The sequence below is a fragment of the Polyergus mexicanus genome, unplaced genomic scaffold (assembly GCF_030449975.1).
Source record: "Polyergus mexicanus isolate NDT 795.1 unplaced genomic scaffold, iyPolMexi1.0 SCAF_44, whole genome shotgun sequence".
Taxonomy (NCBI): Eukaryota; Metazoa; Arthropoda; class Insecta; order Hymenoptera; family Formicidae; genus Polyergus; species Polyergus mexicanus.
In genome coordinates, this window is record NW_027223364.1 from 117,772 (window position 1) to 142,541 (window position 24,770).

Genomic DNA, 24,770 nt, shown 5'->3' on the forward strand with positions numbered 1-24,770 from the left:
GCGAGACGCTATTTGTTCATAATATAATATAAATATAATAACCCGCCTTTGTAATACACCGCGCCGATTCGGCCGCACGTGCAATCTTACGAGACGCTATTTGTTTATAATATAATATAATATAAATATAATATAGTATACAAATACGCATTTAGCTCTTTCAGATTTTCTTCCGAGAGGTCCAAAATCAACAAGGCCTTCTATTTCATCTAATTTGAGCGAATACTCTTCATAAGGTTTTATAGCCATTTCACCCTATTTTAAGGCACACACTCTTTCCTCTATTGGTATGTGAGAAATCTTTTTCTTCAATTTTTCAAATATAAAATTACAAAATCCTGGTCGTACGTTATATTCTTCCAGCCATCTTCTAATAGTTCGTTGTCCTGGAAAATTGCAACCTGCTTTTCTAAGCGGTAAAAAGCAGCCGCTGAATAATAGTACAATTGTCTTGAAAGATTTTCTTCTTCTTCTGTATATGCTGCGTGAAGTGTATGTAATTGCAAATTAATCATTGCTTTTGCAACAAGATGCAAATCTTGCTCATCTATTAATTTTTCTAATATTTGCTTTTTAGATTTATTATTTATAGATTTTTTACCAATTCGTGGAACGGAATTTTAAATAATTTATTTGCCTTCGTAATCAAGTATTTTCGGTTTTTAAAGATTTAATTTGCTTGCATAGATTACTTATTATTGTTGTATTAGTTTCTTCACTTTTTATCTTTTTATTACATGGAAGAGGCGTAGAGACTCTCTTATTTTCTTTACTTTTTGTCTTTTTATTATACGGAAGAAGCGTAGAGACTCTCTTATATGCATAGAAGGCTCAATATGCATCCATTCCATTGTATCTTCTTCTTCCGTTAAAGTATCAAATTGTAAATATGGTGATTGATAACATCGTATTGAGCGTTTTTCTATAACTGGATGCTCATTTATTGTTACATTATTATTAATAGATGCAAATGATGCTGATGAAGCATTCTCCTCCAATAATATTTCTTCCGCATTTATTTCTTCTACTTGAAGCACTTGTTCCTTTTTCATGATTTTTCTTCTTTCATTATTTAGAAAATTGTCTTCATTTTGTGTATCATGAAAGGGAATTGGCACGGCATTACGTTTTAATCCTTTATTAGCACTATTTGTAAATGCTTCTTGACGAAAATGATCTTCACATAATCCTGCACGTCGAAGAGTATTAGAAGACCATTTTTCTAATTTAGTGTTTCCTGTAACAAAAAAGAAATAAAATATTTAAAAATCATAATGCAGTTACATGATATATACTCGTTTGAGTATACATTACTGCATATACACTTTTAAAATACTATTGTATATGTGTATTCATTTTAAATGTTATAAATTTGATTTTACATAATTAAAAAATAATAAATTTCGTTTGATCCGTTTCATGTTCTCTCTTAAACCCCAAAACTTTTATCTCAGACATTTTTTATATGAGATCAAGTTTAGGAAATATACAGCTATTTCTATTAAAATTGGATATCCTGTGTATATAAAATTTCCATTTCCAGACTAATACATGCCGAACAATTGAGATTTTATTACAAATAATGATCTTGAATCTATTGAATTATCATAACAGATAAGTTTTTTAATTAATAAGTCAACATACATCTACATACTTACACCTCTATACACATATACGCATAAATACACAGAAAAAAAATGTTACTAAAGATATTGTGTATCCACATTTAGATTTTAGATTGGTATTATTTTAATCTTATTTCAACATAACGATAACATACTAAAATAATAATAGCATCTATCAGATTTCTAAAAAGTATATATCTATAAATTAATAAGAGTGCTATATGACTTCAAAAAAAAATCTTTACATTAATCTTTACAATATAATATTAATTGAATATGAATTTTGTTTTATTAAAAAAATAAGATATAGAGACGCTTATGAAACTTTCTTACAAATGTTGAATTTAAAATAAAAATATATGGATAATATGGCAAAAACTTTTTTGGCAAAAATAATTTTGAAAATACATGAGCTTTAGCACACATAAGAAACATTTTACTTTTTTCAAATAGAGAGAGAGGGGGGGGGGGGAGAGAGAGAGACAGAGAGAGAGAGAGAGAGACAGAGATTTCAACAATTATACCATTCAATCTTTATATATTTAATATAATTTGCTCACATAATAATTTTATGTACAAAATAATGAGACAAATCAATTAGTATAAAAAAATAATTGTTTTTAAGAAAAAATATGTAATTATTTACAATGTATTTTTTAAAACAATTATTTGTTTTTTTTTTTACACTAATTGATTTGTCTCATTATTCAGTACATAAAAGTATTACGGTAAGATTATCGAAAACTAAATATTTTACGAGATATTTTATTTTTTATATCAAAATATATCAAATTAAGATATAAAATAACTCGAAAAATACTTAATGAAAAAATACTTAATTATAGTGTTTTGAAAAGTTCTCGAGATAAGCTACAAGAATATGCAATAAAAAATGGGGGTTCCCATTTAAAAAATTTAAAGTGATTTTTATGTGATCTTGACGGTCATTCAAGGTCATACTAATATTATTATATAATGTGCCACTTAGAATTCTACAACTTTTGCATGAAACATTTTTCACGAAAATGCGTTGCTTCCTCAAAAAACGCCTAATACGGGCGCTCTGTTACACCCTGTATATATAATATATATTGTATATATATATACAATATATATACAGGGTGTCCCATTTTAAAAGACCCACTCAAATATCTCAGAAACACTGCGTTAAATCGAAAAATGTTTCAAACAAAAGTTGTGTGGCTTCAAGGGGGCCATAAGATGGTGACAATGATGTGACCTTGGAAAATCATTTGAAGGTCATGTGAAGGTCAACTTTAAAATCTTAAATAGAAACCCCCATTTTTTATTTAGTATTCTTGTAGCTGACATCGAGAGCTTCCCAAAACACTATAATAAAGTATTTTTTATTAAGTACTTTTTGAGTTATTTTATATTTTAATCTGATATATTTTGATATAAAAAATTAAATATCTCGTAAAATATTTAGTTTTTGATAATCTTACCGTAATACTTCTATGTACAGAATAATGAGACAAATCAATTAGTAAAAAAAAATTGTTTTTAAGAAAATTATTTACAATGTATTTTTTTAAACAATTATTTGTTTTTTTTTTTTTGTTCATGATCGTCACTCCGAGGTACTTAATAGATGTTGAATATTGTACCGTTGACTTGTCCACTTTTAATTTGAGAAGAGTAGTCAGATCGATAGTGCTGACGTAACGCAGCGTTCCCATGACTATTGCCTGCGTCTCCTCAGAGTTCAAAATAAGCCTGTTGGTAGTCGACCAGCCAAGGATGGCATTAATGTCCTCATTTACCATCCGGATAGGGCAGGTCCCTAGGAGCACAGTGGATGTAGACTTGGAGGTCGTCGGCGTAAAAACTATATTTACAGTGCTTGAGCACACGCCCAAAGTCTGACAGGTATAATGTGAACAGTAGAGGGCCCAAAACCAAGCCCTGAGGCACTCCAGCCCCAACACGAGACAGAGACGAAACCACGCCCTTTGCCCGTCCCTGACAGCCTGAGTTCGTTCCGTAAGATATGAATGCATCCATTGTACTATCCCATCCAAGAAATTTAAACTCTTCAATTTATTCATTAGAAAGAAGTGATCCACCCTGTCGAAAGCCTTTGAGAAGTTGAAGAAAACCGACACGGTAACCATCCTTTGATCCGCTGCATGTCTAACCTCATCCAGCATCTGTATCAAACATGTCTGCGTTGAGTTGTTGTTTCTATATGCTGACTGACACGGATTATAAAGGCCAGAGTCCTCAAGATATTCTCGGATCTGGTCACAGACCACACGCTCAAGCATCTTTGACAGAGCAGGAAGGATCGAGATCGGCCGATAATGCTGCACTGATGTCGGATTCCTGATCTTAGGAATCGGACATATAAGAGCCGATTTCCATTCCAACATCCATCGGGAAGACTCCATATGTCAGAGAGAAGTTGAATAAATGCTCCACAATAGGCAGTGTACTGTTCATCGTAAGTCTCAACAATCTCAACGAAACACCATCCATGCCGACTGCATTAGACCTAGCTCTAGCGATGACCCTTGCAATAGTTGAAGGTTCAACATATTTCCAATGAAGATCTTCGTCACTGAAATCGCCCGTGAGTATGTCCTCGAGAGAATTGCTGTTCACCAGATCCAGATGCCCCCCACAGTGTCCAAAAAATTCGCTAAGTTTCTCAATAGTATGCGAGAGGCACTGAGAGGTGCTCCTGGTCTTGACGAGTCCAAGATGCCTTAGTCTGTTCCAAACCTCGCTTGCATTGGCCGCACGGTTGAAGGCGTCGATGTAAAAGGCTCTCTTGGCAGTTCGTACAAGACTTTGTGTCTCATTGCGAGAAGTTTGTACTGGTTGTAGTAGAAGACAGTTTTATGCCTTCGGCAAGTTCTTCTGGCCGTATCTCTTCTACGCATGGCGGCACGGATATCCACTGTCAACCATGGTGCCGGCAGGTTCTTAAAGTGCCATCGCTTAAGCGGTACATGCAAATTGAATATTTCAAGCAATTTAGCATTGAAGACTTCGATCTTTTCATCTATATTATCCGTGACCAATAGGTCAGTCCAGTTAATGCCACTTATGTCAGACTGAAAGGCAGTTGCATCAAAGTCATGCCAGTATCTGCAGTCAACACACCTTGCACAACGCCGCTGCAGTTTGATCCCGTATTTGATATAAATAAGGTCGTGTGCTAACAGGAACGCAACACCATGTTGATCATGACCCACGAGCTTGTCCGCATCATCAATGATGCACAGATCCAGAAAAGTGCTGGAGTTCCTAAGGTGGTGTGTGAAAACGGCACGAGATACAGGCTAGATGCTAAGATAAAAGCGCACAACTGCTGACTATCGAAGGTAGTTTGGTTCAAGTCAGCATTAAAATCTCCGAGAATCAGCGAATGCCTGTAATCCACTTGGAATTCCAAAAATCGCTGGAAAAACTCGTTTAGATAGCCAGTATTTGGTGGGCAGTATACCACTGCCAGCAAGAGCTTGGACATGTCATCAAAAGAGATCTGAATGAGAGAGATCATGAATTCGGGTTTGGCAGTAAGAGGCCCTTCAGATCTTCCCAGGATAGAGACACGAAGAAAGTCCGATATATAAAAAGCCACTGCACCTCCCGATCTACCGACTCTGTCACATCTGAAGAGCGAATATCCTGGCAGATTTACCATTGCGTCCGTAATTCCTGGTCGAAGCCACGTCTCTGACATGACGTGGGTATCGCAGATGACGTGGTAGTCAGCGTTGCAGAAGAAGTGACTGAACTCATCAAAATGCGCGAAGAGGGACTGGCAGTTAACATAGCAGATCATTAGATCCTCAAGATCCTTAGCCATGTTACTCATATTTAGTATTAGCTATCTTGTCCTTTATTTTTCGGCCCAGTATCGGGCATTTAACCGCATCTAAGGCCGAGTGAGTCAAGTCGCCAGGAGATCCGTGGTGACGCATACAATTTGAGCATTTCGGTGGTTGATCTCTGTATTTGCAATCCTTCATCTCGTGAGAACCAGCACAGTGTCCACAAGAAGGCTCGCTTTTGCAGTCCTTGACTATGTGTCCGAATGAGAGGCATCTATAGCACTGCATGATTCTTACATGAAAGAGCAAGTCGTATAGCGCAGATAGATCCGTCCGCATTTGAGTAGATCCTTGCGTACAGCGGGAGAGACTTCCAAAACGCAGCTGGTGGTGCGCCTGTTCTGCTTAGGTGTAAAAATAAAAACAGTCTTCAGATCGCTCGCGGAGTCCAGACTCAGGTTCTGAGCCACAAGCTCATCCTTGATCTCTTCAGCAGACATCTCTGCCGGCACTCCGCGTACAATGAGCCTCGGATTTGATTTCACATTCTCACATATCATAAGTCCAGCTTTGGCAAGACCAGGGTATGCTTTCATTTTCTCAATATCGGGAGAAAAAGCCTCGATCCTAACACCGCTGTCCCGAGCATGTGTAAGTCTTTTGACTTTAAGTCCAATCAGCTGGTTTGAACACATTGCACAAGATCTCTTTAGTAGCTTGAGACGAAGTAAATCTGTCCCTCATATCGTCCTTCGGCACAACCAGGAAGCTGGTGGTGTTGGATAACTCCACCATCGGACCCCCGGACACCCGGACTTCAGATCTTGAAGAACCGGTGACGGAAGCGTAAGATCTTCCTCGCGCTGCCTCAATCTCCGCACGACGGACATCACCTCTCACAGCAGCCACGTCTCGACCACTAATATCGTTTAGCGCCTCCGTCACGACTCTCTTGATGTCACTCGCCAAAAGATTCCCGGACGTAGATGACGAGCGCTCATCAAGTAAATTAATCAGGACCGCCGATGCCTCCATGAGTGCATCCCTGCATGCCCGAAATGCAGACTCAATCGCTGCCCTCTTGTCCAAAGTTTCCTTGCTAGTTAATAGCTGTCTGGACACAGCGTCACTGTGTCGTTGTACCGTGGCTCTAAGCGTATTTACCCTCGAAGAATTTATCACATCAATGTTAGTTCTCTCGGACATGCTTGAAGAATTCAATAAGGATGCGCCAGAAGACTGCCTCGTGAGCCCCCTCCTGCCTACGCCATTGTCATCATGCCCACCGGCGCCTACGCCGGCGTCCATCGCACAGCCGTAAACAGATGCTTGTAAACAGCCCGGGTCACCTCAAAAACCGTCACATCAAACTCGGCGAAATCACAGAGAAAAATTCAAGAAGAAAATCCAGAAAAAGCGCCAGATCAATCAGAGCTGATGCAGCACGTATACCCAGAGGTCAAACAAAGTAGCCCTTGACAGTACAGCTCTAAAAAGGAAAGGCCCCGAGGGGTGAAAAGCGGCAGAAAATCGGCAAACAAGACAAAGAGATAATAAACACGTCTCGATCAACACTCACCAAAAGAGAGAGAAGGGGGAGAGAGAGAGAGAGAGAGAGAGAGCAGCGGGAATAAACGTGTAAACGAATGTGCGAGGAGCATGATATATATATATACATATAATCTTTATGACCATCTATTATTATTTATAATTATATTTAGTAATTTATAAATGAGAAAAAAATATTTGATATATTTTATCCTTTTATGTTACCAAACATTTACATATTTATACAAGCTTGCCTATATTTATCAAAAAAAAAACTTTTTCTAAAACCAAAATTTAGAAATTTAATTTTTGTCGTAAAATATTTACGAATAATGGTTTTATATATCGAATTAATTTTAATCAATATGAAAATAATTTTTTTATTTGGTTAGAGAATATTTGTTTATAAAGATGCGCATTTGTTTTTATATGTATGGATCGGAAAATAAGTCGACTGTACCATGCACACACACATGCAGGCAGGCACACGCGACATATCAATGCGCGGTAGATAATCAGTCGCGCGTGTCGTATTCATACGCGTAACAAGAGATTACCGCAAAAGTACGCTCAATTGTTATAACGCGTTATAACATGTTGAATTTAAAAAACGAGTGTTATGTTTTTGTAGTATGGTTTTAATAGTATATCCACTAATGGGACGAAAATATAATTTTCGAGAGACGCTTGCCCGCAGACTTTCTTTAAAAAGAATAAGGGTCAAAAAGTTAGTATATTTACTATATACCATAATTTTAAAAGGAATTGTTTTAATGTATACTATATACTAATATGATGCTAGATATTATTTAATTTTATTTCCGTGCAGTCTACACAAAAATATAAATATAAATAATGCAATATTATATAAAAATATATTCCAAATTTCTTTTTTTTTAATTATATCTTTAAAGCAATTCCTAAACAGAAAACAACCTAAAGTCTTTTGTAAAAATTGTAATATAAAATTGATCTTCAAATGGAATTTAGAATAACTGTATACACATAAACATATACATTATATATGATACACATAGTATTTAATACTCATATAGTATTTTTGTTATAAATAAATGGACAGATATGGGCAAGAAAAGAAAGAGGAAAAGAGAGAAAGAATAGAAATGAGTAAGCGAGGGAATGGCTGTAAAACGATATATCGATTGATAATTCACATCAGTCACTAAACATTAGTGGGCATAAAGTATTGCTACGGAGAAAGATATAACTATTTCCTTTTTTTCTTACTTTTGGCACTTGTACAGACACTTGCTCAATTACACTCATATCTTCTTTCTCTCTTTGCCCATTCTTCTCTGTCCATCTCTTTCTTATCCGAGCATACTATACATGTGTTATATATTATCTACATATGTGTATATGTTTGTCTATATGTAATAGTAACTTTAAATTTATTAAAATATTAATCTTTTGCTTATTTGTATATTTTACTGAAAATTGATTATATTTATTTTGCAATAATAGTTGTGTCACAGTAGTTAGTTAGCCAGAGGCGATCAATTCATGAACTGGTTGTTGAAAGAAATATTTTCTACCAAATGCGTTTTGCATGTACGCTTTGGTTGAAAAATGTATCCCAAAAGCGATCAATTCGTGAGCTGGTTGTCGAAAGAAATATTTCCCACCAAAAACGTTTTGCATGTACGCTTTGGTTGAAATATGTAATCCAGAAATGTTCAATTCGTGAGCTAGTTGTTGAAAGAAATATTTCACACCAGATCCGATTTGAATGTGTGCTCTAGTTATTGAAAAAATATTTTGTTCCAGAGGCGATTTTTATTCGTGTGCTAGTTGGTTTAAAAAATATTTTATTCCGGAAGCGGTTTGCATATACGCTCTGGTTATTAAAAAAATATTTGATCTCAAAGGTGCTTTTTATTTGTGTGCTGGTTGCTTTAAAAACTATTTCGTATCATACGCGGTTTATGCATGAATATTCTGGTTAATTAAAAAACAGTTATTCCAGAAGAAATTTGAAGAAAATTTTTGAAAGACAAAATGTCATATCTAGTTATCGTTCATATGATCCGTACTAATCATATATAGTAATAAAATCTTATAAATTATTGGAAGGAATTATTATTGTGATTACTGGCGATGTATTTTTTCTTTTTTTGATGGCACCAAATTTCGCATATATAATAGTCTATCAGGCTGTGTATATACAATGTGGTAGGAAAAGAGAAAAAAATATATACATCTTCGTTATTAAGAAGCAATCCTTATGAGGAAAAGTACTCCAAGGATGTAAAGAGTATGAGAAAATAAAGGAGTGTTTATATATGTACGACCCAACTGGCAATTTATTGTTCGATTGTTAACACAACGTTTCGACCATATGGTTTTGGTCCTTATCAAGTGAACTAAAATTACAATAAATAATGATAATCCCGTTACAAAAATGAAATAAACAAATTTATGTACCTGCATTAGTTAAAGTTGAAAGAGAAAAAAGTCGCTATGTCATAATGACACACTGTGTCAACCTCACTATTTAAGATACCGAGAAAGACTAAACGACCTTTATTAATCTATCATATATGTTATTTAAATTTTCTGTGTCCTTTTGAGAGTTAACAGTGTTGTCATATTTTTTAATAAAGAACATTTCAGCTATTTCTCTCTTTCTTACATGTTTTTCAGTATGCAGGATATCAGGCGTTGACCAATCGAAGTCATGATCAAATTCTAATTTGTTTACTAATTACCGAAAGATTACTAGCGTGCATTTTTATGTTATTAAAATGTTCCTTGACGCGGGTAGCTAAATGTCTTTTCGTTTGACCAATATATGAAGCACTACAGTTCTTGCAATTTATTCTATAAACGACTTCCGTTCTATTACTAATAGGCAGCACATCCTTACCACGTTTAATCAATGAGTTCAATTTTTTAGGTACATTGTAGACAACATTAAAACCCATGTCCTTAAAAAACCGATCGATATTGTCACTCAAACCTTCAACAAAAGGTAATGTAATGTAAGAGGGCTTGTTTACATTATTTTCCTCAGTGCTTGGAGTAACATCACCACGGTGTTTCAAAAAATTAAGTCTCTTACAAACATAACGGTTTACAACGTGTCTCGGAAAACAATTATTGAGTAAAATCCGTTTCACGACATCAATATTTTTACCATGAACCTGATCGTCAGACAATAAAATAGCATGGTCAACGAGATTAAAAATGGTGTTCATTTTATATTTAAAAGGATGGTTGGAATAAAAATTAATATATCTGTTGGAACAAGTAGGTTTTCTATACCAATTAGTTTAAATTTTTCCATTAAAGCGGATGTGGGTAAGGTATGAGGAATAGAAGATCTATCGCTTCAGGATTCGCTGTAGGATACTACCCAACTTATCCTACTTGAAGGTAGACGAATGAACGAGTCGGTTTTTTTAAAACATACTATCATACATTTATTCTTTCATTGATAATACATTAACAATGGAGATTGCGGTTGTACGCATATGGTTTGTTGTTATTAAATAAGAGCTTCCGTTTGCTCCCGCGTCTTTTGGTTTGTGTCGCCGCGTCTACGTAGTTTTTGAACGGGCTCGTTTGCGTGGTGATGCTCTCCTTCTTAGGCGTCCTACGTAATGGTGAAATCAACGGCGGGGGGTATCACCAAATCGGTGGTGTGATACTCCGTGGCCGCTCGATGTCAAGGGTAACTGGCCGATCCTTCCTAATTCTCGAACAGGAGCTAACGGGGTTGGTTTTTGGCGGGCTAGCGCCAAAGAGCTCCTGAAGCCGGGCCCTTATCTTCTTTTTCCTTCGGGGGCTGCACTGGAGATGATTCCGCTCGGTTAGCGGCAGCGGGGCTCCGGTGGTCAGTGGCTTGTCCATGGTGTATGGCGATCGAGCGCCCAAAGCCGGAGATAATTGAGCACCTGGAGTTGGAAGCGTCTGAGCGCCTAATGATGAAGGCGGACGTGCGCCTGTGGCTGGAGGCGACCTGGCGCCTGATCTTCTTTGCTTGGCCGAGGTTTGACTCAACGGTGTTGGGCGAGTCTTGCGCCGTTGAGTTATTTCGGCCAAAATTGGCAGCGTACTAGCGCTCTGATGTCGAGGTATCTTGATGGTGGTGCGGCGGCTAGCGCCGTTAATTACTTCCAACGTTTTTTATAGCGACTTGCGCTTATAAAGTTGGCGGCTGGCGCTAAGAATTTTCTTCGTGACTCGTCGTGCTTTCTCCGCAGGGGGTCTGATTTATATTTTGGGCCGGAAGGCTTTTCACTTGCGAGTTGGCCCGGGCGCCTTGCGTCGCCAAGCGGTGCCGCCCGCAATACGCGGATGGGCGAGCGCTTTCGAGAAACGCTGAAATCCGAGCGCTTTCGAGAAACTCAGACATTCGAGCGTGTTCGGGAGTTGACCTCGACGAAGTCGCCCGAATCTTTAGAGACGCTCAGAAATGAGCGAGAAGCAGTGTGTTACGCGAATCCGTAGTGTTGAGGTTTTACCAGCAGTGAAGAGTACACGATTATTAGTTTTAATGAAATATACGTTTACTATATTTTAATACAAATGTTCTAATGTTGTAATATTCGAAAAGAAATATTAGAAAGACTTGGACTCGTTACAAAATATGAAAAGGATCGCTCTGTTATTACAAGACTGACTGCGCACACACGTCTGTTCTATTTCGCACAATCATGACCTATATATATTTTGATTTGTGCCCTCTATTGTTGGTTGAGATAATACTGCTTATATTCGCGCTTTAATTCAAATTGAGATTACCTCATCCAACATTTCCCTTTAATCTCAATGTTTTCTTTAATAAACAAAATTAACTTATAAATACAGTTTTACAATTATTAATGTGATCCTACTGCACTATCATATCTCTGAATTTTCTAAATTTTATTGTACCTAGCGGCTTTGTAAAAATATCGGCAATTTGATCGCTAGTATTACAATATACAATGTTGATATTATTTTCCTTAACCTTTTCGCTTATAAAGTGAAATCGCACGTCTATATGTTTCGACCTTTGATTAAATATTCCAGTTTTAATAAGCTTAATAGCACTTTGATTATCGATACACATTTCAACATTTACAGTTTTACCAATTAATTCTTCCAATATGCTTTTTAAAAATAATAATTCTTTACAACAATCAGCGGCCGAAATGAATTCTGCTTCTGTGCTTGACAATGCTACAATAGGTTGTTTACGTGATGCCCAACTTATAGGACCTCCGCAAAATTCTATTATATACCCTGATGTACTTTTTCTAGTCTCTACGTCACCTGCATAGTCTGCATCGCAAAACGCTCTAAGTGTTTGTACATTTCCTTTATTATTGTATGTTATTCCTAAATGCTTAGTTCCCTGTAAATATCTTAGAACTCTCTTAATATTAATTATGTCTATATCTGAAGGATTCTGTGTATTTCTACTGTTATACGTTACTGCATAACTCAGGTCTGGTCTGGTTTTGGCTGTGAGATAGAGTAGGCTTCCCACGGCTTCTCTAAAAGGGAAAGATTTCGTCCCGCTTCCTCCACTGTTTACTTCTGTGTTAGCTAATATCGGTGTGTCCACTGATTTTGCATTGCTCATCCCATATGTTTCTAGTACTTTCTCCGAGTAGTTATTTTGATTGAGTTTGATGCCTTCTTGCCACTTTTCTATCTCTAAACCTAAAAAAGAGCTTGGATTGTTATTAAATGTTATATCAAATACATTTTTTAGTTTCAGGAGTAAGTTTCTTAAATCTTGTGCGTTTTTCCCAAATAGTATCCCATCATCTACATGGATTGCTAAGAGTGCTGAATTATCTTCTCTCTTGAAGATGCATTTCTCTGTGAGCAATTGTTTTAAACCATATTTTTTTAGTGTTTCCGTGAATTTCTTATTCCAGCTGTTTGATGCTTGTTTAAGACCATATAAAGCCTTTTTTAGTTTACAAATCTTGTTTTTCCTTTCCTTATATCCTTCTGGTAGATGCATGAATATTTCCTCTTCTAATTCTCCATAGAGAAAGGCAGTTTTTACGTCAAATTTTATAAAATTCCAGTTGTTATGTGCCGCCAATGCAAATAGCATTCTTAATGCAGCACTATTTACCACGGGACTGTACAATTTCTCATAATCTATATTCTTTCCTTGTTCGCATCCTCTTGCAACAAGTCTTGCTTTATATTTGCCATCTTCTTTAATTTGGAAAACCCATCTACTTGTTAAACATTTTTTTCCTTTTGCTTCTTTCCTCGACTAATTCCCAGGTTTTATTCTTGTTTAATGAATCTTTCTCTTCTTGTATAGCTCTCATCCATTTCCTTTTATCATTACTGCTCATTGCTTCTTCATATGTCAGGTATGCATAATCATTGTATCTGTCCGGGAATTTTTTTATCCTTTGAGATCTTCTTGGTGTGTTTTCTGTTTGCTCTTCTATGCTATCATTGTTATCTATCATTGTTCTGTTCTCCTCATCTTCTTCTTCTTCGGAGTCTTCTTCAGCAGTTTCCATATCTTCTTCATTGTCGCTTAAAATTTCTTCATCATCATCTAGATCTTCTTCATGTTGTATGTGTATTTTATTTTTCTTTCTTTCTATCAAGTCTTTATTCTTGTCCTTTTCTATTGCGTATTCACTTTCTTTCTCTATGAAATGTACTTCTCTTGAGACTATTATTTTCATCTTTTCTGAATCCCATAATCGATATCCTGTTTGCGTATAGCCAACAAATTTCATGGTTTTATTTCTGTTGTCTAATTTTCTAAGCTGTCTTAATTCTTTCGCATATGCTGTGCAACCAAAGACTCTCAAATGTTTCAAGTTAGGTTTTTCACCATTCCACATCTCATATGCTGTTTGTGTATTTACTCTTGTCGGACTTCTGTTGTGTAGATACGCAGCAACTCTCACTGCTTCTCCCCATAGCATTTTGTTTTCTTCTTTTCCTGTAATCATAGCTCTAGTTTTTTCAATTAACGTTCTGTTTAGTCGTTCAGCCTTTCCGTTTAATTGAGGGGTGTACGGTGGAGTATAATTTATGAATATACCTTTATTTTTACACCAAGTTTTTAATTCTCTGCTAGTATATTCTTTACCATTATCACAACGTATCTCTTTAGTTTTTCTGTTCCATTTTACTTCTGCTTGTGTTATATATTCTTTTAGTTTTCCGTACACTTCTCCTTTTCCTTCCATTAGATAGACTGTTACATAATTAGTATAATCGTCTAAGAAGGTAACAAAATACCTGTTTCTGTCCCATGTCTCCGGAGTGATTGGTCCACAAACATCTGTATGTATAATTTCCAATGGTCGTGTAGCTCTCTTTCTTTGATCTCCGAAAGGTATTCTTGTATGGTTTGCTTGTATGCAGGTCTCACAATTCGATAGTTGTTCTACAATTTCTTCCTTTTTTAATTTAATACCTTCAGACAATTTAAGCAATTTGACCATATTATTTGTGCCTAAATGACCTAATCTTTCGTGCCATAGTTTTACTAAGGATTTTTTTACAACTGTCATTGCGCTTTCTATGTTTTTATTATTTTGTACAATATATAATCCTGCACTATTTCTCTTTCCTTTGAAAATAGTTTCTTTATCTTTACTAATTGTTACTTTATCTTTATAGAATTCTACTTTTCCTCCTTTTTGAGTTATTGCACCAACCGACAAAAGATTTTTTCTTAGATCTGGTATATATAATACATTATTTAACTCACAGTTTCCAAGGTCAACTGTTCCAGTCTTCTTCGCTGTCATGGTTCCTTCCTTATTTGCTACTCCGACCTTTGTTATTATTTTTCGTCCTTCCTTTAATTTTGATGAGTCGTTCGTCATGTGAGAGGTTGATCCTGAGTCAACAATCCAATCTTCTGTTTCTATAATGTTTGTTAAGAAGGCTACTTTATTATTTTCCTCTCTCGCTGAGTCACCTTTTTTCTTCCTAAAAAAGCAATCTTTTTCCTGGTGATTTGTTTTTCTACATATTTTACAAGATTTCTCTGAATCTTTTCTGCAATCTCTTGCTATATGACCGATTTTATGACAATTAAAGCATTTTATGTCTTTACCTTTTTTAGTAACATCTACCTTTTTACATGCGTGCGCTAGGTGACCTCTCATATTGCATTTGTAACATTTCCTTTCCTCTATTTTGAACGCCACTTCTTCTTCTTGGTCCGATCGGTTCCTTGCCTCTTCTGCTAGAAGTCTCGCTGTTAAATTTATTAATGTTCGCTCTGCAGAGGATGTCGACTCCCATGCACTAACGAAAAATCTGTAACTCTCCGGCAGAGCGGTTAATATTTTAGAAATGACCATAGTGTCATTTATTTCTTTTCCTAAACTTTTGAGTTTAAAAGCGAGATTTTTTAATTCTGTTATATATGTGGCCATATCGGTATCATTTCTCTTCTTATATTCAAAGAACTCTTGCATCAGAGCGCATTTCTGATGCTGAGAGTCTCTTTCATAAATATTTTTTAATTTTTGCCACATTTCAAAGCTTGTAGTACAAGTTACTATATGTATCAAGGATTGTTTTTCTAAAGTGCTTACGATTATCCGCTTTGCCTTTGCATCCTTTCTTTTCCATTCTGTTGCTTGTAGTTGTCCAACTGTTGGCTCTCCTTGTATAATTTCTAAGAGATCTGCTGCCTCCAAGTGAATTTCTATCTGGAATTTCCACAGTGGATATCCATCGGCATCCTTCAATTTGTCGATGCCTTCCAACGTTCCAGTCGTATTTGATGCAGCACACATTTTTAACTTTTTTACTGATCAGTTTATAATGTACCGAAAGTTTCAATTTCTCTTTTAATTTTACTGTTTTATTACTTTGTACTCAACACGTGGCTCTGGGCCCATAACCTGTTGAGGTTTTACCAGCAGTGAAGAGTACACGATTATTAGTTTTAATGAAATATACGTTTACTATATTTTAATACAAATGTTCTAATGTTGTAATATTCGAAAAGAAATATTAGAAAGACTTGGACTCGTTACAAAATATGAAAAGGATCGCTCTGTTATTACAAGACTGACTGCGCACACACGTCTGTTCTATTTCGCACAATCATGACCTATATATATTTTGATTTGTGCCCTCTATTGTTGGTTGAGATAATACTGCTTATATTCGCGCTTTAATTCAAATTGAGATTACCTCATCCAACACGTAGATCCGCTGGAGGATAAGGAGAATGAGAAACGATTTGAATGCGGCTTGTTTTGATTATTCGTTTATTTAGAATAATCGGAGCGAGCGACGGCACGTATTCCGCATCTCCGACGGATATCTTCAAAATGTCCTGTTAATGACTGCCTTCAACGCGTATCGGAAATCTTGTAGAGCTTCTTGCTAGAAGCTCTCGCGAGAACGGATATCTTGCACGCGGCCGCCGGATGTTGCTTAGCGCGAGGCAGAGGACATTCGCGGAACGGTGAACGCGCGTCGACTCTCGGACTCCAAACGCTTAACACTCACAAACTCGATAAGTACATAACAGGTAGGAATACAGACACTGAGGCGTCTTTCGTATTGAGTTCAATTCTCGATAGTCTGCTAGAATGTCGGTTGAGAATTTCCAGCGAGAATGACTAAATCGCATATGACACGAGCGAGATTAAACAAAACAGCGCGAAGTTCACAATAAGTAGCGCGAAACGACACGAGCGAGAATATGACACGAGAGAATATCATACGAGAGAGTATGAAACGAGAAATTATGATCGATTGCTATCGACCAGCTCGAATCGTCGTAAGCGGCAAACTCTTCGGACCGATTTTGAGACGAGTACTCCCACTGAGTAAGCGACACGAGCTCGAATATGCGAAAGAATATCATACGAGAAATGATGATATTCGAAACTATGATCGATTGCTATCGACCAGCTCGTATCGGTGTCAGCGTAAGACTAAATCGACCGACCGCTGAAACTCGCGCTCTGCCGATGTGAATAACAAGTTTTTCCGATTTCGAACCTTCGAGAACTAGCTGTTTGTCACAGTTTTTCATTCTAAAAGGAATGCGATCACGCGCCTTTTTCTTTGTTATGATCAAGCGATCACGCGCCGATCGGCTGATCGCGACGATGCTTACTCTCGCTCGTGTTTTTATTTTTCGAGGCAATCGTGTTAATTTAACGGCGACGATTGAAATTTAGACATTGAATGTTTCAATTTTGAACATACCGCCCGCCTTGGAACGATGGTTCCAAAATAATCGGGATAACAATGGCAATAAACGATAAGAGCGCACGCCACGAGTAACATGAGACACATGAGCGAAAAGACTACAAGTTACGCGACATGGTTTGACGCGCTGAATTTGCCGCCCGCCTTGGCGGAATGACGCTCGCATCTTGACAATTTTGATCTTAATATTATGAATTACAATAAATGGAACGCAACGCAGCGAAGGTTTCTAATTGTTCGTTGCCTCACTATTGACCGGTAAAACGCACAATTTTACGATCGGTCTTTTAAATTCGGAGGTGGCCGTCTTTACGGTGACGACCCGTACGAGGTCGTCGGAGCCGGGATGACATTGTGTCACTCGACCCAACTCCCATTTGCAGGGGGGTAAGAGCGGATTTCTCAACAGAACGAGTTGCCCGGTTTTGATCGGCGGCTTGACCTTTCGCCACTTTGCTCTTTGTTGTAACGTGTTTAAATAATCGTTACTCCATAACTTCCAAAATCGCTCGGTAACGTTTCGGACGAGCTGCCACCTCGAAAGCCGATTTTCGTGGAGATCGAGCAATGATGGTTCCGGGTTTACAGTAAGCGCTGATCCGACCAAGAAGTGGCCGGGGGTCAGACTTTCGTAGTCCTCAAGCGTATCTGAAAGGGGCGCAATCGACCTAGAATTTAGACACGCTTCGATTCTGCATAGTAAAGTCGAGAATTCCTCGAATGTGAGCATGTGACTCCCCTAAACGCGACGCAAATGAGTTTTGACGCTCCGTACGCCCGCCTCCCACAATCCGCCGAAGTGTGGGGCGGAGGGAGGAATAAAATTCCACGATATTTTATCGGAGGCCGTTAAGTTCAAGAAATTCGGATTTCGTACTGCTGACCGGTACGCGACGGTCATTTCTCGGTCCGCTCCGACGAACGTGGTCCCGTTGTCCGAATACATTGATTGTGGTAGACCGCGGCGAGCGCAAAATCGAGAGTAAGCATTTAAAAATGCTTGAGTGGAATAGTCGCTTACTAACTCCAAATGTATTGCTTTTGTCGCAAGGCAGATAAATAGTGCGATATATGCTTTACGCGACGTAATACCTCGTCCAGCGGAAGCGCGAACTTGCACGGGTCCTGCGTAATCCAGGCCGCAATGCAAAAAACAGCGGACTGTCGCTGTCACGCGAGTTTCGGGAAGATCTCCCATGATTTGTGTGGGAGTCGCGGCTCGTTCGCGAGTACATACAACACATTTGTGAATGACAGTCTTTACCATGTTACGAGCGCGAAGTATCCAGAAATCGCGACGCAGAATATTTAGCGTGAGTTGCGGTCCGGCATGTAACGCTCGTAAATGAGTTTGATTCACAATCAATGTAACGAGAGGATGAGATGAGAGAAGCGTCGGATGTCGAACTGACGTTGGCAACGGAGCTTTGTTAAGTCGTCCACCCATGCGTAGAATCCCGTCCCGATCGAGGAACGGTCGAAGTGAGAGAAGTGAACTTCTCGACGAGAGGCTCTTATTTTTTGAAAGCGCGTTTATTTCCGTCGGAAATAATTCAGCTTGAATTTTCTTAATCCAGAAAAGTCTGGCCGTGTTACAATCGGATGCAGAAAGAGCGATGCTTCTCGATGCTGGATATTGAGACGACAGGAGCGAGAACGTCGACGAGCGGTTACGATTACACAAGCTGATGAATTTAAGTATGTACGCGGTGACGCGAATAAGTTTGGGCCAAGATGAATATCTTGAGGCGAGGTCCCACGTAACGTGAGGTTGAGAGCATTGAAGAGAATTAATTTTTTCTTCAAGAGGGGCTTCCGGTGAAAAATACGATTCGTTGCGCGGCAATTGATCGGAAGTGGATTGTAGCCATGGAGGGCCTTGCCACCATAGCTCTCGATTAATAATTTCATCGCCGTATATTCCGCGCGAAGCGCAATCCGCGGGGTTTTCCTCCGTTGGCACGTGTCGCCATTCGACGTCTGGAAGACGAGTTTGAATGTCGTTTACGCGATTTGCGACAAAAGTCTTCCATCGGGATGGAGGTTGACTTACCCACGCAAGCACGATCGTAGAATCTATCCAGCAATAACACGGAAGATTTTTGTAACCGTTCGATTCGCGAACAAACTCGACAAGTCGCGAGAGTAACACGGCTGCGGATAATTCCAACCGTGGTATACTGAGAGGTTCTAACGGCGCGACCTTTGATTTTCCGACGAGCAGCGTTGTCGTGATGTTGCCTGCTGACGAAATGGTTTTAAGATAGACGCATGCGGCATAGGCATATGTAGATGCATCAGCGAATCCGTGTATTTCGGCGTGATTTGTGTCCGATCCGAGACCGACCCAGCGCGTTATTCGCGAATTACTGAGATGCGAGAGCCGAGAGTAAATTTCTATCCATTTAGTTATGTGTGGCTCGGAAATAACATCATCCCAATCGATTTTTAGTCGCCAGAGTTGCTGCATGAAGATTTTCGCGGTAATCGTAACCGGAGTGACCCAGCCGAGTGGATCGTAGAATTTGGCTATCGCGGACAAGATCTTACGCTTGGTCTCTGGGACATTATCCGTCAATGATACGCGAAATTCAAAAGTATCGTTTGTCGGATTCCATCCGATTCCGAGTATTTTAATTTGTTCGTCTTCAGCCAGAGGTTTTTTCGTTGCTAAACCGTGATCCGCTCTGTCGATATCCTCAAGAAGAGAGGGTGAATTGCTAGCCCATTTCCGTAATACGAATCCGCCGCGTTTTAACATTGAGTTTAATTGATCGCGCGCTTGTCGAATTCGAGTCGTATCGTCAGCTCCGAATAGCAAGTCGTCGACATAAATGTTATCGCGTAGGATAGAAACCGCGAGCGGAAATTGCTGACCTTCATCTCGGACTAATTGTTTTAATACCCGAAGGGTAAGAAAGGGCGCACAGGCCATTCCATACGTCACCGTGAGAAGTTAATAATCGATAAGCGATTCCGATTGCGATCGTTTCCACAGAATAAGCTGATAATTAGTATCGCGAGGATCGACCAGAATTTGGCGATACATTTTCGCGATGTCGCATGAATACACGTACTTATAGCGTCGCCATTGTAATATTACCGACATGAGATCGGTTTGTAATTTAGGACCAGCGTGTAAGTGGTCGTTTAGAGATGTGCCGTTTGACGTAACGCTTGAAGCGTTGAAAACTACGCGAAGACGCGTGGTTGAGCTGCTTTCCCGGATCACCCCGTGATGCGGGAGGTAGACAGCTGGTTCTATGTCACCTTGCGGCATCGGCACTGGCCGCATGTGCCCAAGACGTTCATATTCGGAAATAAAGTCGAAATATTCTTTCGCGACCTCGGGTTTATCGCGGAGTCTCCGGACTAGCGAATTTAACATTTTTTCGGCGCGAAATCTTGATTTACCAATATTGATCGGAGGGCTCGTTTTGAACGGCAGGCGCACAATGTACCGGCCGTCGGAGTCGCGATAATGCGTCGAGCTGAAATGTTCTTCACACTGTTTTTCTTGCGGCGTAAGAATTGATTGTCGTGGGAGTTCTTCAATCTCCCAAAAGCGACGAAGTTCCTCTTCGAGAGAGGGAGAGCTTATAGTATGATGAGCGGAAATGCTACCGCGATCGCAATGACCGAAAGTCATTGTCGATTGAGGGGGATCGTTCCTCTCGAGCGACGTGAGAGGTCCCGAGATTATCCATCCGAAAATGGAATTCTGAGCGAATGGTTGCCCGACGCTTCCTCTGCGAATACCGTCGCGAATGATATCGCTATAGAGATCGGCTCCGATTATGATATTTATAGGATCGGAACTTGTCGGATCCGAATCTGCTCGCGGTAAGTCGGAGAGGTACGACAGTGACGAGAGATCCACGTGTCTTCTCGGGGTGTAAGAGGTTAGCGACTTTAGAATGAGCGCGGTTGTGGACAGCGACGGAGCGAGAGATTTTCGATGAGAAATAAAGATGTGTGTCGCATGTTGAAAAGTCCCCGCGTTTATCCCGCCGACAGCGGAAACGGAGATCGGCATGCGAATTCGTTTTAAGCGCAAGATTTGCGCTAAACTTTCCGAAATGAATGTCATTTCAGAGCCCTGATCGAGGAGAGCTCGAACGACAGCGGTGCTGCCCGACGGACTGCGAATTGTTACCCAGGCCGTCGCCAAGAGCACGGGTTTCCGTCGTCGCATTACAGTTGAGGCGCTTAACGAATTTACCTCCGGCGCCGCATCCGACGCTTGAGGCGACGAGCAATTAGAAGGTGCTTTTTTCAAAGCACTTGAGCTAGAGTCCGAGTCAACGTGTAGCATCGAATGGTGCTTCTTGTGACAAACCCGACAAGAAAATTTACTTCTGCATTCATGTGTGGAATGCCTTGCGCTCAAACAATTGAAACAACGTTTTTGTTGCTTGACGATATCGCGACGTTGACTCGCAGTTTTGCTCACGAACGTAGGACATTCATGAATAAAATGTCGAGCTGGACACAGCGAGCACTGCGATTGTGCATTAGCGGATGCGGTTGCGGCATGAACTCGCGAGGCTGCGGTTGGTTTTACACCGGGTTTAACGGCTGACACTGGAGCGGATGCCATTAAAGCGCGAGTGCGAGACTTAATAAAGTTGCTTAAAGTCTCGTACGACGGCGGGACATCTGTATTGCTTATGCTTATTTCCCACGCTTTTCGCGTTAACGGATCTAATTTTTGTACAAGGATATGAACGACAAGATCTTCCCAGAGTTCCTCCGGTTTTCTGTCGAGGGCTTTTAATGATGCCATTGCGATACTAGCTTTGTCGTATAAAGTCTGCATTTCGGTGGCAGATTCGCGCGGGATAGATGATAAGCCGAGCAATATCGAGAGATGTTTGTTTATCGACCGCTTTTTGTCGTCGTACCGTGAGGTTAACGCTTTCCACGCTATTTCAAAATTCGCCGCCGTTATAGAAATATTCGTTATACATTCCAGCGCGCTACCCTTAAGGCACGATGATAAAAAGTGCATGCGAGCGAAATTATTTAGATCCGAATTTTCACGAATTAGTGTTGTAAATCGATCGCGAAATTGTTCCCATTCGTCGTAATTGCCGTCGAACGGAGGCAATTTAATGGGCGGAAGATGCGACAACGAAAACGCGGACGCGTCCGCGTGCAGCCTCGTCGAGGAAAGAGATGGGTTTGGACTCACGACCGGCTCCATTTCCTCCATGATCTCTGCCATGTAGTCCAGAGCATTTTGGTAGGCTGCGTAGGTCGAGTCGAAATGATTCTCTTTGAAGTAGCCAAAGGACGACCGGGTAGCTTCCGGGATCCTCTGCATTACGTCGGCATGTCCGTTAGAGAATTGAATCCAGACTTCCTTTAGCGATGAAATCCTCGAGCGCACCTTAGCTGGAGTTAGATTGCTTCTCCCGATTTTTTTGAAGTTCTCAAGGTAGCGTTCTATGGAACGCTGATACTGCTGCTGAAGTATGAAGTGCTCTGCCATCGTGAATGTATCAAACTATCACTCACTCGCGAACGTATCCTCCACACACGCTCCAATCCGGCTCGAAGGACCAATATGTTCGGGAGTCGACCTCGACGAAGTCGCCCGAATCTTTAGAGACGCTCAGAAATGAGCGAGAAGCAGTGTGTTACGCGAATCCGTAGATCCGCTGGAGGATAAGGAGAATGAGAAACGATTTGAATGCGGCTTGTTTTGATTATTCGTTTATTTAGAATAATCGGAGCGAGCGACGGCACGTATTCCGCATCTCCGACGGATATCTTCAAAATGTCCTGTTAATGACTGCCTTCAACGCGTATCGGAAATCTTGTAGAGCTTCTTGCTAGAAGCTCTCGCGAGAACGGATATCTTGCACGCGGCCGCCGGATGTTGCTTGGCGCGAGGCAGAGGACATTCGCGGAACGGTGAACGCGCGTCGACTCTCGGACTCCAAACGCTTAACACTCACAAACTCGATAAGTACATAACAGGTAGGAATACAGACACTGAGGCGTCTTTCGCACTGAGTTCAATTCTCGATAGTCTGCTAGAATGTCGGTTGAGAATTTCCAGCGAGAATGACTAAATCGCATATGACACGAGCGAGATTAAACAAAACAGCGCGAAGTTCACAATAAGTAGCGCGAAACGACACGAGCGAGAATATGACACGAGAGAATATCATACGAGAGAGTATGAAACGAGAAATTATGATCGATTGCTATCGACCAGCTCGAATCGGCGTAAGCGGCAAACTCTTCGGACCGATTTTGAGACGAGTATTCCCACTGAGTGAGCGACACGAGCTCGAATATGCGAAAGAATATCATACGAGAAATGATGATATTCGAAACTATGATCGATTGCTATCGACCAGCTCGTATCGGTGTCAGCGTAAGACTAAATCGACCGACCGCTGAAACTCGCGCTCTGCCGATGTGAATAACAAGTTTTTCCGATTTCGAACCTTCGAGAACTAGCTGTTTGTCACAGTTTTTCATTCTAAAAGGAATGCGATCACGCGCCTTTTTCTTTGTTATGATCAAGCGATCACGCGCCGATCGGCTGATCGCGACGATGCTTACTCTCGCTCGTGTTTTTATTTTTCGAGGCAATCGGGTTAATTTAACGGCGACGTTCGCCGATTGAGATTTAGACATTGAATGTTTCAATTTTGAACAGAGCGCTTTCGAGAAACTCTTAAATTTCGTGAATATCGCGCTGCTGTAATTTTGCAGTAGGCCATCACAGCGGATAACAGTGGTGTCCAAAAAATTAATACATGAGTCCGACTCTGTTTCATGCGTGAATTTTAAGCGTTGGTGATAACTGTTGAAAACCAACTTAATCTCGTCTACTTTTGCACGGGGAACGATGGCAAAGATATCATCCACGTATCTATAATAAACAGGAACAATAAAATTCAACAAACTCAAACAATGTGTCTCCAAATCGTCCATCACAATATCTGCCAAAATAGGTGATAGAGGAGATCCCATAAGACTGCCAAAGATCTGCTCATAAAACTGTCCATTAAAAGAAAAACTTGTCGAATCTAAAACAATTTTCACTGCATATAAAAACTGAAGCAAGTTAAAATTTGTATTCGGAGCGATGTCATTCCAACGTTTCTCGATAGCGCGCAAAACTAACTGTTTAGGAATATTAGTAAATAATGCAGTAACGTCAAGTGAAATCATTATTTCGTCATCATTAATAAGTTTATCCTTCATAACGGCAGCAAATGACCAGCCATCTTTAATATGAGATTTTTAGGTTGCAAATTAGAATTATGTAAAATATCATGAATGAACTTCGATATATTATACAACGGGCTGTTCAGTGACGATACTATAATACGTAATGGAAAACCAGTTTTATGAATCTTGGGCAATCCGTAACATTGTGGCAAATTACCGTTAGTAATGCTTAAATGTTTGCACGTGGACACATCTATTAAACCGTTATTGAGCCAAGATTTAACAAGTAAATTTATTTTGTTAGTTAACTGTCTAATTGGATCTTTTGATCAATTTTTTGTACGTAGATTGGTCATTTAATATAGATTCCATTTTTTCAAAATAATCTTTCTTATCCATAACTATT

General features: G+C 39.5%; 3 protein-coding genes across 3 annotated transcripts; all 3 read right to left on the reverse strand.

Moving 5' to 3' along the window:
- Positions 1-17,399: 17,399 nt before the first annotated feature.
- LOC138943820 (uncharacterized) lies at positions 17,400-20,105 on the reverse strand. The gene is made up of 2 exons (XM_070314756.1): positions 18,263-20,105; positions 17,400-17,818 (listed from the first exon to the last, which is right to left on the reverse strand). The coding sequence occupies exons 1-2, from the start codon at positions 20,103-20,105 to the stop codon at positions 17,400-17,402; spliced, it is 2,262 nt and encodes a 753-aa protein (XP_070170857.1).
- Positions 20,106-20,126: 21 nt separating this feature from the next.
- Positions 20,127-22,664, reverse strand: LOC138943821 (uncharacterized). Its single transcript, XM_070314758.1, has one exon. The coding sequence runs from the start codon at positions 22,662-22,664 to the stop codon at positions 20,127-20,129; it is 2,538 nt and encodes an 845-aa protein (XP_070170859.1).
- An 866-nt stretch (positions 22,665-23,530) lies between these two features.
- LOC138943822 (uncharacterized) lies at positions 23,531-24,397 on the reverse strand. The gene has a single exon (XM_070314759.1). It carries the CDS (start codon positions 24,395-24,397, stop codon positions 23,531-23,533), a length of 867 nt encoding a protein of 288 aa, XP_070170860.1.
- Between the last annotated feature and the right edge of the window lie 373 nt (positions 24,398-24,770).

Coding starts and splice junctions, on each gene's coding strand:
- LOC138943820 (XM_070314756.1), bottom strand. CDS start 20,105: ATGGCCTGTGCGCCCTTTCTTACCCTTCGGGTATTAAAACAATTAGTC. Junction 17,819..18,262: donor TCGCGCTTCCGCTGGACGAG/GTATTACGTCGC, acceptor CGCCCCTTTCAG/ATACGCTTGAGGACTACGAA.
- LOC138943822 (XM_070314759.1), bottom strand. CDS start 24,397: ATGAAGGATAAACTTATTAATGATGACGAAATAATGATTTCACTTGAC.
- LOC138943821 (XM_070314758.1), bottom strand. CDS start 22,664: ATGGCAGAGCACTTCATACTTCAGCAGCAGTATCAGCGTTCCATAGAA.